Source organism: Lygodium microphyllum, chromosome 3 (genome assembly GCF_053477565.2).
Source record: "Lygodium microphyllum isolate KBCC chromosome 3, Lygodium_microphyllum_v1.1.10, whole genome shotgun sequence".
NCBI lineage: Eukaryota > Viridiplantae > Streptophyta > Polypodiopsida > Schizaeales > Lygodiaceae > Lygodium > Lygodium microphyllum.
Genome location: NC_141137.1, coordinates 191,489,942 through 191,506,874, shown reverse-complemented (window position 1 = coordinate 191,506,874; position 16,933 = coordinate 191,489,942). Strand labels below are relative to the sequence as shown.

Below are 16,933 nucleotides of genomic sequence, written 5' to 3'. Positions count from 1 at the left end.
AGCTCTTTGGCATGGTTCAGATTTCATTAGTGGCATGGTTTAAAACAATCTCCATCGGACGGTTTTAGAAGCCTCTCCCAAATCGCGGTAGTTTTCTCACCATCAATCCCTTTACGTTACTTCAATGGCGGCCTGTGCCATTTAGTGATGAGGATCAAATTCCTCTTTCAAAAGCTGGTATGACTTCCAATATTGATCTCAAACGTCTTTCCATGATTTCACTCCCTTCTTGTGGAGCTTCGAAGCCTCTTCTTCCTGTTCTTGCTCTAATGGTAGCCCAATCAATGGTGGCTACAAACTCTTCTGTAGATTGCCAGAGGGAATCACATTCTTCATCTTTAACCAACTCTTCCAAATGGAGCGGGACAGTGGGGACCCTTTAGGCAAGATATCATATTTGCTAGCCTAGATTGTGATAAAAGGACTAGTGTGTTGTAAAGACCGTGAAAGTAGAAATATAGAGCCAAAGAAGTCCTACTTGGCTTGGCTTATAGCATACAGAGCAATCTAGACCAACAAGAAGGCTCTCAAAGTAAACAAAGGGAATGGGCTCAGCCAGAGATGCAAAAAAGAAGAGAACAACATCCACATTTTCTTTCAATGTGAATGTATTGTTTCTACTCTGGATCATATCAAGAAGCTCATAAAAAGTCATGAAGGAAGAGCTCCTTGGTCATACAAAAGTTTACTTATTGGTGAATGGGTCAGGTGCTCAAATAGTTTGTGGACGATGATCAGAGTAGAAATTCTATGGTGGTTGTGGCTAGCAAGACTAGACGCCATTTATGGAGGGCTCAGAGAAGATTTTGGGGTGCTCAAAGATAAACTAATAAAGGTAAGGGAAGGATACTACTCCAGAACAACTGTAGAACTAGAAACCGAAATCGAGAAACTTCCCAGCAAAAGTCGAAATGCTGAAGAATTTGTAGAGCTAGAAAGCCTAAGTAGGAAAAAACAACTTCTAACCCCAACAAACTTGAGTTTTATCCTCAAATTGTAGTATCCGTAAAGAGGTGTGGATGTGAGGTCTCTCTTGTATATGATTGTCTTAAAAGAAAGCTGGTATGACGTGTACATGCGTGAGTGCGTGTGTGTGGGTTGGTTTTCTTTAAGTACCTCTGGTTCACACCAAAGTTCACCCGCATCAGTTTTAAGTCATTCGACTGCTTGCTTGCTGCTAATTGAAGATGGGCTCCCAGGTGCGTATATTGTTATGAAAGAGCTGTCCATGCCACGACACGGCCACCTCTTTCTAACCCCTACGTGCTGCGTTTTTGTTGCAGGTTCCAGTTTGGGCTGTAGAGAATCGGGCTCGCTTCCTGCGTGCTGCAAAGGCTAGCGACAGCGCTGGCAAGGCACCGCTTATCTCGGCGGCCTCGGTCTATCGCTCCCTCTATAGCAATGAGGCTCTCACGCGAGCGGGGGTGAGCGTGGGGAAGACAGATGGCTCCGCCATGCTGACCACCGCTGCAAGGATTTTACCACCCCCGATAGATGTGAAGCCCGAGGAGGAGTACTACCGCAACGAAGACAACCACCCGGATATCCTAGCTACTATCCTGGAGACTGCCCGAGTGACTGCCGGCTATAACCCCGCGGCAGCTGGAGCAGCTAACACCCCTGAATTGGCCGCGGAGCAGCACGCCGCGTTCCTACGCTTCCTAGAGGAGGTAGACTTGTACTATGCTTATCTGACGCTGGCGGTCATGGACACTCGACAGGTGGTAAACACTAGCCTGGACTGTGAGGGCCTTGTCAGCGCCGTGGCAGATGTGGTTTTGGCGGCTATGGGGGAGGCGGGCCAAGGCCTGAAAGATCGCATCGCGAATACCATCAGAGCGGCTGCGGAGCGCGTCACCAAGAACGTGACCACCAATAGCGTGGTTGACGTAGGCTACAACAACGTGAATCTTCCGGCTCCCACGACTGAACGCCCTAACAGAGACCCAGCTAGTACGCTCTGCTTCTCTATCGTGGGAATGAGCCGCACAGTGCAGAACAACGGGTTTCTGAAAGGTACTACTGACTCCTCTAGCGAGTATCTCTACATAACAACGGCCACTTATCGCATGAGGAGCTCGTCTGTGAGTGCGTATGCTTCCTATCTGGCTGGCTCCACGATCATCCCTGCTGAGCGTGTCATTGAGAACTTTCAGACGGTCGGGTAAAGCGAATCCTCCGGTTTTCATGAATAAGCCTTTGGTTTTCACGGGAAGACTTTCCCTCCCTTGTACAGGCAATACAAGTGGCCTAAATAATTCTTCCTCGGTTTCTCTAGCTTTCTTTTTTTTGGGGCGTTTTTGTCGAGTCATTGAACCTTCATGCTCGTGTAATTGAAGATGATTAATTCTTGCGATATGGGGGTATGTTAGGCTCGATGAAAATGCTACCCGACGGTTTGGTTTCTTTGTTTGTTTGATTTGTGAGCACGTTATATTTGAGAGCTGGTCATTGCACCTCCGTGTCTGCGCCATCAAGGATATATTGATTGATTCCTTCAAGGTGGGGTATGTTACACTTTTCAAAGCATCTCCAATCCTCCATAAGCATCGAGCATATCTAAGAATTGGCCATTGTAGCTTTGGTTTTGGGCGATTGAGGACGGTTGATTCTCTCAAGGTGGGGTTACTTACACTTTCGAAAATCTCCATATTGAGTAGCGTGTGTGTACTTTTGATGGCCACCCTTCCTTCGCAAAAATGATGGATTTTGAGTGGGACTATCCTTTTTCATACATTTTAGTGTATTTTGTGAAGAATAGATCAACTAAAATGTATTTTTGTGAATAATAAAGATCAATTTTTCACTTGTAAAGAATAGTTTAGGGACCCCTCTTGCGTAGAGTGTATGGGGCAAATTGTTAATTTCAAGGAGATGTCTATCTACTATCCTTTATGTCTTTCCCACTACTCACTCTAACATGGTTTCACAATTCATGGAGTGTTTCTTGATGTTCTTGACACACAGAGCAAGGAGAAAGCTTGTTGTTTGTATTGCAAGCTTGAGTTGTCATGTTACAGGTGAAATTTCACTTGCTTGATGTTCGTACTTTCTACTTTGTTGTGTGATGAAGGAGGTCTCCATTTTCCTTAATTTATTACAGCTAGCTAGCATGACCCCCATATTAGTGAATCCTTTGGAGACTATTTGATTATACGTCAACTAAATTTTTTTAACATGTCACATCACCTTTTCATATCATTTATGAGCTATTATAGGGTGTGAAGATAGAATGAGTCCTTAGAATGCTATAAACCTTAGGCTTCTTCTCAATGTGTTGAACTAAAGAAACCTTGGGATGATCAGGCATCATACTTCCACTTTAGAGCAATGGGCACTATTTATGTTTTGGATGATAGAACACTTATCTCTACACATTAGTAAAGATGAAGGTTAATTGTCTCTTCTTTCATTTGAGTTGGATACTAACAATAAGCTTTTTGACTAGGATGTAGCTTTTGATCCTTTCTCACTTGTTTGGAGATGCCAAACCCCAATTTGGCAAAATGCTTTACTTCATAATTTGCGCATGGCAAATACATTCCCATTTTCATTTGATAGACTTCAAAGATAAATGCCATTCATAGTTGTCAAAAAACTCTCCAACTTGAAAAGATCTTGGTTACTTGTTATTATCTATAAGTAAGAAATGCTATGTTTCTATGTCCTTGGCTCACTACAATAGGGACATGTAGACTTATTCAACAATTTTTGAACCTCAATAAAGATGAGGTTTTTTCTTTAATACATGGCCTTGAGTGTAAGAAAGATGTGGCAAAAAAGGAACTTGATAATGGTGCTTTCAAAGAAAAAGATCTTGAATATGTGGTTATGGGAGACTTAGAAGCTCAATCCTTGCTCTCGGAAGGGGGTTTAAGGTTCAAAATCAATACAAACATGTTTTAAATCAAAGATTATTTGGTGAAGAAGCATTGTTGTAGCAAAGAATGATATAGTGATTGTCAATAAAGAAGTTGAGAGCGGGTCTTCTAAGATGGAGGGTCTTTTAATAATTAAAGTCTTCTAAGATGGAGAGTCTTTTAATGAAGCAGTTTTTGTTGGAGAACTCTAGGACTTCTTACCTTATGGAGATGAGACTTGTAATTTCTTGTAATGCAAAGGATCCTTAGTTTCCTTGTGTAGGGAATAGATGGAAAAAGAAACCAAACACTCTTAAAAGTACTTTGATGAGGTATGTCAATTTGCTAGGTAGATAATCTTGATGGAGAGAGAAGCTATTTGACAAATTTAAGGTACATTTTAAATAGTAGCAATTTGATCTAAGAATGGAGCTTTAACTTGCTAGTTCAACACTTTTCAAACCTCAAAAAACTTGAGACGTCTTCTTTGCTACATGGTTGCAAGAGCAAGAATGATTTGGTATAGAAGGAACCTAATAGTATTATTGTAGGAAGAGATACTTAAGGTTGAAAATGAGCATAAACATGTTTTAAAGAAGAGGTCATTTGGTAAAGGTCCATTATTGTAGCAAAGAGCAAAATATTGCTTACAAATAAAGAAGCCTATGTCTTACTTGTATGCAGAAGTAAAGCCTTCTTACATGGATGATATTTTAATTAAGTGTGTGTTATTAAGAACTTTAGGATCTCTTCTTTTATAGAGATAAAACTCATGATCTCTTGCAAGAAAAAAGATCCTTAACTTGCTTACTTCAAGAATAGGAGAGCAAAGAAACCTATTACACTTGAAAATCTTTGATGGGGAAGGTTAATTTGCTAATTGTACACCTTTGATGGAGAGAGAATTAGTTTAGAAAAGAGAGGTACATACCAAGTAATAACAACTTGGCCTAACTTGAAGCAATCTCTGATGGGGAAGGTTAATTTGCCAATTATACACCTTTGATGGAGAGAATTTGTTTAGAAAATAGAGGTACACACCAAGTACTAACAGATTGGACGAAGTTGGAGCTTCAACTTGCTTCAAAGAAAGTAAGTTCTAATTAGTTTATTATCCCATTCATCTTTGAACTTGATAGTCTTCAAAGATGGATTCTTTCAGCAAGCATCAAATATTTTCCAACTACAAAAGACCTCAGTTGTCTACTACCATCTATAAGTAACAAAATCTCTCTTTCCATATTATTGGATGATCATAGTGGGGACATGTAAACTCATTCAACCAACTTTGAACCTCAACAAATCCAAGGATTCTTCTTTGATACATGGTCTTGAGAGTAAGAAACATTTAGTAAGGAAGGAACTTTCTAATGGTACTTTAGAGAAGAAAATGCTTGAACAAGTGATTGTGAGAGACTTAGGAGCATATTTGTTGCTATAAGAAGGGACTTGAGATTCAAAATCAACACAAACACATTTTAAAGTGGAAAACATTTTAAAGTGTAACTCCTTGACCACAACATCTACCACTCCCTCAATGATTTTGGTAGGTGGTACATCGGGAAGGTGTAGATGTGTTTGATCTTTGTGAAGAAAGTCATGAAAAATAGGTGAAGGCTAAAGTTGCCACCACATGGATCTCTGATGAGGCAAACCACAGTCACGGCTGGAAAGTCCCTACTACTTTGCTGAAAGCCCAAGGCTATGGGAAAAAGTGGCAGGACTATTGGGTACCCAAATCCTCATACATGAGACATCCATCGTCAAGGAGTCCCAACAGGAAGACCAAGGCATCTCATCCTTTTAGGACGCAGCCAATTTACAAATGGGTTCCCAAAAGCTCAATTCCTAAACCCAATCCCATTCTTAAACCGCAGAAAGCCACAGGGGAGAAGCCTCGTTTACAATGGAGACCTAAAAGGACGAACCCCTCAGCTAAGCCAGCTTCTTCAACTCCCACAAAGACACCTAAGCAAACTTCAACTATGGAATGGAGACCCAAGCTCAAACCAACAAGTGCTTCCAAGCCATTGATGCTAGCCATTCCCCAGGGCATTAAGAAGCCAAATCACGCCACGCAAGTGAGGCTAACTGCAAGAACATCCCCAAGTCAATCGACGATACAATGGAGGTCTCAAATGCTGTAGCAACTCTTGCAACACAAGCTATTGCAACCAGTGGTAGCCAATCATTTTTCTATGGCCACAGAGGCTATTTCCCAATCCCTTACTACTGAAACGAAGAGCACCTTCCATACTCACAATGCACGAATACCCCCAACCCGTACCTAGCGTATTATGGGCAAAGTATCCCACCGTTCCCCACACAAAGTCATCGATAGCAGGAGGTGTTCTCTCCTGCAAAGCCCCTCAACTCGGATGGTTTTCCACACAACTCGAGTACCAAAGGCATCATGCACTGCATCATGAGTAAAACATGTATTTGTTTTCAAGCATACATAGGGCCAACCAAGGCCACTGCATAGACACATTGCCAAGTAGACACCCATGCACAATGTGCCCAGGAGTGCACCACATCTAGGAAGGGGGGAGGGCAACAGGGGCAACACCAATGCAAGCAGGCAAGCGGGAGGATAAAAAATGATGAACAGAGTGTGCGACAAGAGGAACCCTTGGTCAAACAAATTTCAAAATGTCCAAATTGAGATCCAAACACATAGAAGGAGTCTACAAGACAAGGGCAACCCACACATGAAGTCAAAATTGCAATAAAGTCAACGGAGGGGACAAAAACCCAAGTCGTGTCCAGGATTCAAGCTATCTGGAGAGTTTTTTGACAAAATTTGACTAGCCACAAGTGAAGTATAAGGCAAGGGCATCAAGAATATCAAGTCAAAGTTGAAAAAATATGTGCAAAAATGCCAGAATCTCAGTCGTGTCCACGATTTTGCATAGGCACAGAGCTCCAAACTTAGATTTGAGTACATGAATGAGCTTAGAATGAAGAGATAAACAAGATGGTCAAGTCAAATTTTGCAAAAAAGTGCTTAAAAAGTCAGTCGTGTCCACAAAACCAAAAAAGTAAAAAAAGAGGCATTTCAAGCTCTTCAAGCAAATCAAGCAAGAGGAGAGCAAGGAGAGCAAGGAGCTTGTGAGAGATTGGAGTGCGCTCATGGGCCACCTACGGGGTAGCATCCACATTTGGTAGGTCACCCCGCGCACACACATTTTCCTTATTCGAGCCCTCGTGCTCTTTGGGTTAGATTAGGTACAGGTACCCGGGGTGGTAGGCCTGAGTGTTGCTCCGCCGCCATTTCCCCATAGCACTAGTAGCGCCGAAGCGCTGCCGAATTTTTCACAGCCTCTGGTAGTGTCACGAGCACGCGAGTGAATGCAAGAGCGAACGTGAGAGTGAGCAAGAGACGTGAGGCTATGCACGAGACATGGGTTCCTCCTCGGAATCCAACATCTCCCTACACCAAAGCCCTTCCCCCGACACAATCCCCCCACTATCACTCATTAGAAGCACGTACAAAGCAGGGTGGGTACCACCTAAAATAGTACGTAGACACGCAAGAGCAGCATTCCTCCACGACGTATTCGAGACCCCACAACAGAGGTCAGTGGTCGTCTTTGTACCCACCGAGGCCTACTGGCAAATAGCCAAGTCCCAGTCGACCCAACGCATACTCGAAGTAGCTAGCTTCTGGAGATTCTTTAAGTTGAGGCCTTGGGGATTGGATTACAGGCGAGCATGGGAGCTCCAATGGAGCCTAGAAAGAGACGGGCTAGCCACAATGACTGGATTTGATGGCCATGCCATGCAATTCACACTAACTCGCCAGATGGTAAGAGAAGCCCTACACACCGGTGGAGCCTTGCTCCCGGAAGGCAACCTTGCACAGCATGAAAAGAAGATGGTGACCGGCCAAGACTGCCTCACCTTCGCCAATCTGAAGCACAAGGAGGTGACCTTAGCCCTCCAATTGTACATGCAATTCTTCGGGATGGCTCACACCCAAAAGTACACAATGCCAGAGCCGCGCATGGCACTACACCTCACAAAAGCTTTCTTGGATCGGGATATGCTAGAAGTGGACTGGAGTGACCACATCCTCCAAAACATCCACCGTATCCAAGAAGGGAGCCGCCTCTCAGGGACCAGTAAATCCAAAAAGAAACTACCACTGGCCCTGGGAGCGCCATTGATCCTGACGAGGCTGGCCTATTATGCCATGGGGGCTATCCATCACCTACCGCCTCCGCTTACCTACGACGCCACAATGCCCTTCTACAGGCGTCCTAATATCATGCGGTCCCCCGTCAAGAAGCAAGAAAGGGAAGGCAAGCCAGCAAGGAAAAGAGAAGATGAAGACTCCTCAGAAGAGGAAGAAGTGGCCCCCTTACGAAAGCGCATGAGAGGCACAGTCCCACCTGAGCAAGCACCACCTGTCATGCCCTCAACTCAAGCCACACCTAGAAGAGAAGGCGGCCAAAGTGCCCAGAGTCCCTCAGTTAATGTAGATGACTTTATCAACCTCGAGACTCTCAATCGCATGATTGATGAGGACAACGCCAAGGCTGCAAGGAGGGCTGAGCTAGAGAAAGAAAGGGAAAGAAAGGAAGCATAAGAGCTTGAAGCCGCCAAGGCCGAAAGCCTGTGTGTGGCCAAGGAGAAGAAGAAAAGACGAAAGGTAGAGATGAGAACCAAACACCGCCAAGAAGGGACCTCCACCTCTACAGCTCCCCACCCCTCCTCACCTAAAGAAGTGCCCCTAACTACTCCCCAAGAGATACATGAAGAGGCGTAGCCTATGGAAGTGAAAGAAGGAAAGGTGCACAGGGAAGGCAAGGCTCCCATGACAGAAGAGGAAAAGAAGCCAGAGCCAGCCAGACAAAAGACTCCCAGGCCTTATTTAGAAGAAGAAGAGGACGAGAACCAAGGCGAGAACCTCCAAGACTATGACAAATATGTCGGTGACTCGAGTCATGAAGAAGAAAGAGAAGAGGAGGATGAGAAAGAAGAAGAAGAAGAAGGTGAACAAGGCCCCTCCCCTCCAAAATAGTTCAATGTCCATCATCTAGAGGTGGAGGTGGATATGAGAGTACAGTATGAGATTAAAGACCGCCTGGAGGCTGTAAAGAGCAACGCTGTCTACCAAGCCCTCCTCGCATTTCAAGAAGCAAGTGAAGTTATAAAGGCAAATATTTATGATAAGATGGAAAGCAAGGCAAAAGAAGCTCAACGCCAAGTACCCAACCCAATTTATGCTCAGCAGGCAATGCAAAAGGCGATGAGTGGCATGCTAGAGCTTAGCATGGCCACTATGTACAAAGACGCCATGAGCAGAGCTGTGAAGGCCAACTTTGAGAAGGCCATCCGAAACTACTATGCCAGATCTATAAACATGGCAAAGCTAATCGACGCAATAGTAGACCAGAGAGACCACTACCGCAACGAAGGGCTGCGTCAGAATGAGCTTGTCAAAGATTCACTAGAGCAGAATGCTCAACTCAAGAAAAAAAAAGAAGAATTGGAGAGATAGCTCAACGCAGCAGAAGAGGCCTAGCTGAACCATCAAGAACTGTATGACATAGCAGTCGAGGAAGCCTCAGAAGCAGTCAAGGCGCAACGAGCCCTTGAAAGGATAATAGAGCACATGGAGGCAGAAAAAATACCGCAGATGTTGAGACTAGCCGAGCTTCAGAACGCCATTCAAGCCAAAGATGAAGCAATGAAGCTATTGGAGAAGAGCTACCAAGAAGTGAGTGAAGATCGTCAAGCGATCAACACATTGCTCTCTCTCTCCAAAGTCCAGCTAGAGACAAGCCTGCAAGCCAACAAAGTTTTAGAAACCAGAATGCAGTAAGCTACCACAAGCTCTACAGGAAGTACGAGTAAAGAGGCCGAGCTCGAGCAACAGCTAGCCCTTTAGAAGGCTCTAGTCGATGCTCAACCACTAGAGACCTACAACATGTTCATTGAGCTACAAAATGTGAAAGTTGAGCTCGCCTCCCTCAAGCATTCTACTCTACTGCAGCCCATGCCTACTCAATAGAGCCTACACGCCTCTAAGGCTGCAAGTACGAGCTCACCAAGGCCAACACATTGCTCTCTCTCTCCAAAGTCCAGCTAGAGACAAGCCTGCAAGCCAACAAAGTTTTAGAAACCAGAATGCAGTATGCTACCACAAGCTGTACAGGAAGTACGAGTAAAGAGGCCGAGCTCAAGCAACAGCTACCCCTTCAGAAGGCTCTAGTCAATGCTCAATGACTAGAGACCTAGAACATGTTTAGCGAGCTACAAAATGTGAAAGCTGAGCTCGCCTCCCTCAAGCAATCTACTCTGCTGCAGCCCATGCCTACTCAACAGAGCCTACACTCCTCTAAGGCTGCATCAAAATGAGCTTGTCAAAGATTCACTAGAGCAGAACGCTCAGCTCAAGAAACAAAAAGAAGAATTGGAGAGACAGCTCAACGCAGCAGAAGAGGCCAGGTTGAACCATCAAGAACTGTATGACATAGCAGCCAAGGAAGCCTCTGAAGCAGTCAAGGCGCAACGAGCCCTTGAAAGGATAATAGAGTACATGGAGGCAGAATGAATACCGTAGATGCTGAGACTAGCCGAGCTTCAAAACACCATTCAAGCCAAAGATGAAGCGATGAAGCTATTGGAGAAGAGCTACCAAGAAGTGAGTGAAGATCGTCAAGCGATCAACACATTGCTCTCTCTCTCTCCAAAGTCCAACAAAGTTTTAGAAACCAGAATGCAATACGCTACCACAAGCTCTACAGGAAGTACGAGTAAAGAGGCCGAGCTCAAGCAGCAGCTAGCCCTTCAGAAGGCTCTAGTTGATGCTCAATGACTAGAGACCTACAACATGTTCAGTGAGCTACAAATTGTGAAAGTTGAGCTTGCCTCCCTCAAGCAATCTACTCAATTGCAGCCCATGCCTACTCAACAGAGCCTACACGCCTCTAAGGCTGCAAGTACGAGCTCACCAAGGCTAGGTCCTTCAGGACCAGTACCAGACGCCTTCAGTGACATCCCTGCAAGGCCTGAGTACGAAGAACAACCAGTCCCAACCCCCTCAGAAGGCCTACTACTCACAAGGAGACCGGGGGATGACAAGGGCATAGAGTACCGAAGGAAACTCATGAATGAAAGGTAGGAAACCTTTGAAAATCAATGCTACAAAGCCCTCTCCACCCTTTGGCCTGAGCCACATGAAGTCACATCTAAGATCTGGCCATCCATTATAGTGATGAAGGCCCAGCTGGCAGCTTATTTCCAATAGTGGCACGAAGACAATCCAGTGGATGAGCTCAAGCCAGGCTACCAAGAAGTAGATGTTGACAGATGGCAAGTCAAAGAGGTGATGGAGAGACAGCCCAAGTGGCGTTTCCAATTCCTTGCCAGGTGGAGGACAATAAAGGAATACAAAGAGGCACCCAGGGCACTCAGAATTGACCCATCCTTTTGCCCAGTGCCTAGAAGATACACATGGGACCAATTTGAGGTGCTTTTGAAAGACAATCCTAACGCCCTTAACTACCCTCTCTGCCCGGTACGCCCACATGACCAACCCTTAAATGAAGTATGGTCTCTAGAGGCATGCATGGATGTTGAGGCCAAATTCAAGGATGCCATGGACCTCTCATGCCAGATGCTCGTCAAGATTGTCCAGCTTCTGTCCACATGCATCAACGTCTTTCAAGACATCCAACACCAAAGGACAGAATGGTATAAATATGACGAGCCATATCAAGGCTTGGCTTTTGACCTTAACGAGCTACCCACAGAGGAGCAATTTTGGGGTTTTTATGCAAGGCTTCAACACCTACCGAGCCACTTCATGGGGACGTGGGAGGAAATGATGACTACCGCCTTTTTTGACCCCGCTCCCCTGGCTTTCTATGCTACTTGCCAACCACTACAGACAAGATTTGTGGCGCAGAGGCAAATGCAGTGCACTGCCACCGGAGTCCAAAGTCACCTCCCCGCCAACGTTTCTATCCGCCAAAGAGAAATTTATGACACTCTCAATGCCAGCGTCCAGCTAGGAGCGAGATCAGCTCGGGGACGATCTAGTCGAGGAAGGGGGGAATGATCGGGGACTATCCAAAGGGCAAGGCTACACGAAAGATCAAGTGCTAAAGGATGCTCGCCCCAGAAAAACCGAGAATTATTTCGGGAAGCTGGCCCGTAAAAACAGCTTATGTAAAAAACCCGCAACTCATTATTGTAAATCTTCTATTTTTTGGGCTCTATGAGTTCCAAGTTGTATGTTTACTTTCCCGTAATGCAGCCTAGCCATGGGGATGCTTAGATGCCTAGAAATAAATTAAGTGACTAGTGCCCGGGCGCCCAAGTGTGTAGTGGACACTTGATTTTGAACAAAAAGGGGCAAAAAAGCCAAGTTTAGGGATCCATTTGTAGCTAACTCAAGTGAAGGTGAAGAGCTCTCAAGCTTTCATGGCTACCTCCATCTCCTTCTCCACCCTTACTCTTCTACTACTTGTATGAGCTAAGCTCTTTTCTCATTAATCAATGAAGCAAGCTTCTTCTTCTCTACTCTTATCTTTTCTATGTGTGTGAAGCTACTTCTTGCTTGTGTGTGTGCTCACCCACCCTCTTCCTAAGCTCATGTGGGTTCAAGAATAAGCTTCCCCATAGCTTATCTCAAGCCCACTTGAAGATTAGAAGAGCGTCCTTGAGCTATAGGAGTATGGTGTGTGTGTGTGAAGCTCACCATTGAAGCTTGAAGCAAGCATGGTGTGTAGTGTTCATACATAGGAGTGTAATAGTGGATGAATGTTGTTTGAAGTGTTGTAGTGGGCTCACCAATTCTTTCATCACACTTGATAGAATGAGGAAATGAGGAGTATTTGTGTGTGTGATTTTGTGCGTGTGTGTGTGTGTGTGCCGGGAGTGCTCGTGGATCACAATAGATCATTGTTCTCTCTCCGGGTGAGAAGAGCTTCCATGCTCACCAATTTGGGCCGTGTCCTTGGATTGACAAGGGATTAAAACCCCTATTGTTGGTCAAGACCGTACTACCTATAGCTAAGCGTGGGTGGCGTGGAGCCCCAACAGAGACCCTTTCCTTGAAAACTAAATTCCTAAGAGTTTAATTTTTAAAGATAATGATGGATGCCCAAGTCTAGGGTATTGTATAGGGCCTCTTCTAGGAGACCTCTTATTTTGAAATGATATGGAAAAATGATGAAGGTAACAATGTAAGTAATTCATGCAAGGTATAAGTGAGTCTATAATGTGAAGATGTGCTTCATATGGTTATGTTATCAAGATTGTGGGATAGTAGTGTATCGTGAATGCAAGATGTTGTATTTTTTTCAAAGTCTGGTTATGAAGCATCAAGTGATGCTAGTATGGTTTCCTTGTGATAGTTGAAAGCTCTGCTAGGCTATATGACTAGTGGGGTTGAACGCAATACTCTCCTCCGAAGATGGCAGTATCGAGGGTTGCCGCGGAGGTTGAGCTCCAACAAGCCTAAGAGCTTAAACCCATTAGTTTCCTTTGATCTGGTAACTAATGGGTATGGATCCCTTTGGGACACTAGCTTGACTGAGGATGACTGATGTTCATCACATGATGTGATGGCAACGTGCCCCCATTGCTAGGATGCAGGTTTCTTCCCATTTGTAGTTGGAGTGAGAGGATGGGTGGATCAATTGAACCCAATGGGGTTCGATGCTTCAACTGAGTAGCTATGTAGCTAGTATAAATGTATGTGAAGGTTAAATTGATTCTAAAAGTGGTTGTGTTGTAGGTAGTCTAGATTGAGAAAGCTTTATTGAAAGATTAAAAATGTACTAGGGTTCTTTTTGTATGAGTGTATAATGTACTCAGTCCGCCTGTGGACTCAGTTGATGTTACAATGTAGGTTGTATATGTTCTTAATGCAAAACAAGCTTCAATAGCTACTCTATGCATAGTGTGTTTGATCATATAGTCTCATTTTGCAATGTTATGCTTCTTTCCTTTCCCCCTTTCTCTTCAATTCTCTACCTAATTTCATCCGAGCATTACCCCCAAATCTATCCCAAATCAATCCACTAAACTTGGCCAAAAAGGCCAAGGGCTAGTGGCTGCTAAGGCACTGACCATCTCTGAAAGGATAAAAGAAAATATTTAAATCAAAAATCTTAAAATTGAGTGAGTCTTTAGTTCTCCTTTATGGGGTTATTAGGTCAGGGACCTCTCAACTTCTATGTTTTCTCATATTGACACTTTTAAGAGCCTTACTACTCACCTTGTTGTTGTCGGTGCTTCAATGTCTTACATGGTCATGTTCCTTTAGGATCTTAGATATTGGAGTTTTGTTATGTTTGCATGCATCAAGATGGTTTTGGTTTTGATAAAGCTTGTAGTCTACTTATTTATTTTGTACCACATATTGTAGATTCATCGCCATGATTCACATTCTTTTGCTAATTGAATAGGGAATTTTTTTTCTTTCATACAAGATTTGTAAACACTTTCATAATTATCTCTTCCTAAAATTATACTTTTTGGTTTCTATGCTTTACAAGTTGAGAAGTATGGCAATATTGGTACAACTTTATCCAATAAGGATGCTCTTGATTTTGATAGTTCTCGTATGTCACTAATTGAATATTCTCAATGCCATGATTGATGTGTAGGCATGATTGATATTGCTCTACTTACCTATCCAATAGAACATTCAGATGTTGCTTTGCTTATTTGAAAGTGTCCTTTTCAAGAAGAAAATCATGGTGGTTACTTTTCTTGAGGTGGATATTCTAATTTGCCATTTAGATCAGACATTGTTCTTACCACAACAAACATGGTCACATGGAACCAAATTGCTAGGCAAGAAGATGTGATAAAGAGCATGGTGTTTCTCCTACTTGTAATACTGGACCTATAGGTAAGTCACCATGTGACTAATCTAAGTGCACAAATCGTGCTACTTCTTGATACTATAAGAAGACGTATGATGAAGATGGAAATCAAGCCTATTTTGTTCAACAACCCTACAAATTGAAAAGGTGACCAATCAAGTAAATTGTGTTAATTTTCATATCTCTACAGATAGGATTCTATTTGTCAAAGATGGTGCAACTTTTCTTATCAATTTTGGAGTGACTAGTAATATAATGCATTATTCATAGTGGTTGCACAACTATCATGCTTTACACATACAAAAAATTGTTTATCTTATTGATGCATCTTGTAATATTCAAGGGGTTAGTGATCTTTATCTAGGAACTCTTTCTTCTAGAAAAGTACTAGGAGATGTGCTTCATGTCCTGATCTTCAACACACTCTACTTTCTATTGGACAACTAGTAGATCTTGGGTTATGTATCTCTTCTTATCATAACACATGTCAAACTAAGCAAGGTATGCTTAACCACAAAGCCAAACCCCTTCGTGTATAATGAGGTTTGATGTTATATCGTAGCAATTTCTAGCAACAATATTTTTGTCACTAGAGAGAGGGAGGGAGGGGGAGAAGTAGTAGAAGGTAAGAATGTTTCAATGTCATAGGAAAATATCCATAGAGACCTTAATGATGTCACAAGACAGAAGTGAGATGGGGAGACAAAGTTTCAAACTTCTAACATATCTTGAACAAATAACTTAATAACTTGCACGGTACACCACATTAGGGACTAGAAGATGGGCTGGTCCCCCCCCTCAAAGAATAATTTCAATTATTCAAGGAGCTGTTCATACTCAAGTACAAAGGTGGGAAAAGAGAAAGGCTATCCTTCTCTATTCCATTCTACCGTCATTCCTAATCATATTCATATTCATATTCATAGCAAAGGACAAACTCCCCGAGTGTCCTTGCACTTTCATATTCATTCCTTTCTTATCTCAGCCTGGATAAGCCTTTCATAGCCCAAAGGAAAGAGAATGGCAAGGAAATCTTAAGAATTTATATACCCTAACTTGGGGCCATAGTAAAGGAACATTAAAATAGCTTAAGAGAAGGGAGCGAGAGAGTTTAGGGGCTGTGTCTCTGCAATTATAGCTTGCTGTAATTTCCTGCACATAGCTCTTTTTTCATGCCAAAGCTTGGCTAAACATAGTAGAATATGAGAGAAAGCTTAAGGGATGAATTAGGGGCAATTTAGGGGTTGTTTCCAAGCTAAGAAGCTTGCTGTAATTTCCTGCACACAGGCAAAATTTCATACCGAGAGCGAAGCTTTGCTTCGTGGCATGCTCTCACATCATATTTATTCATGTAGCGGACTATTTTGGGCTGAAAACAGTGCCATGCTTGCTACACATCAAATAGGGTTCATAATCTTACATATGCTAGTCGATAGGGATAATCTTTCACGATGGTTTCCTTCCTTGAGCTCTCTAATTGATGTAGAAAGCCTCCGTCTTCATCTTCTTCATGATGATATGGTTGTTCCTTGGCTTCACTTTCGAAAGATGTTCTTCTTCTTCATTTTGCTCACATGGTCTCCTTTGTAAGCAACATACACACACAAGAGAGAGAGAGAGAGAGAGAGAGAGAGTGTGTGTGTGTGTGTGTGTATGTGTGTGTTCACCTTGGCTATGGTGTCCTTGATCTCCACAGGAGAGAAGAAGCAAGCATGCAAGAGAGGGAAGAGAGAGAGAGCAACTTGTGTCCACAAAACCCATAAATGGGAGCCTCCAAGAATGTGCCTCCTCAAGAGAGGGAGAGATTCATACACTTGACAGCCACACATGCTATAGAGATAGAGTGTGTGTGTGTGGTTCTTGGTTACTCAACCACTTGCATGCACCCGATTTGTGACATGTGTCACTCATTTAACTCGAGATCACTTGAACTTAAAAATATCTTGACTAGAGTCTTTGTTCCCTATGCATGTCATATGCATGCATAGCATTTCGCGAGCCGCATCCATCCATATCACTCTTGTAAGCTTGCATGTCGCATGCATGCCTTGCATGTCACATGCATGCGTTGCATGTTGCATGCATGTGTGTTGCATGCATTTGCATGTCATATATTCAACTCATCTACACTGAATGGACTACTCATATTGACTTGCATGTCATATTCTACTCACTCTGCTAGCTCATAGCTCACTTAGTGAGCTAAGGAGCTACTATGAGCTA

The 16,933-nt window shown here is 43.4% G+C and overlaps 1 protein-coding gene across 1 annotated transcript; it reads left to right on the top strand.

The window, feature by feature from the left end:
* The first annotated feature begins 1,042 nt into the window (after positions 1-1,042).
* LOC148039362 (uncharacterized) lies at positions 1,043-2,456 on the top strand. Its single transcript, XM_087675236.1, has 2 exons — positions 1,043-1,199; positions 1,284-2,456. The coding sequence occupies exons 1-2, from the start codon at positions 1,188-1,190 to the stop codon at positions 2,166-2,168; spliced, it is 897 nt and encodes a 298-aa protein (XP_087531362.1). The 5' UTR covers positions 1,043-1,187; the 3' UTR covers positions 2,169-2,456.
* The last annotated feature ends 14,477 nt before the right edge of the window (positions 2,457-16,933 follow it).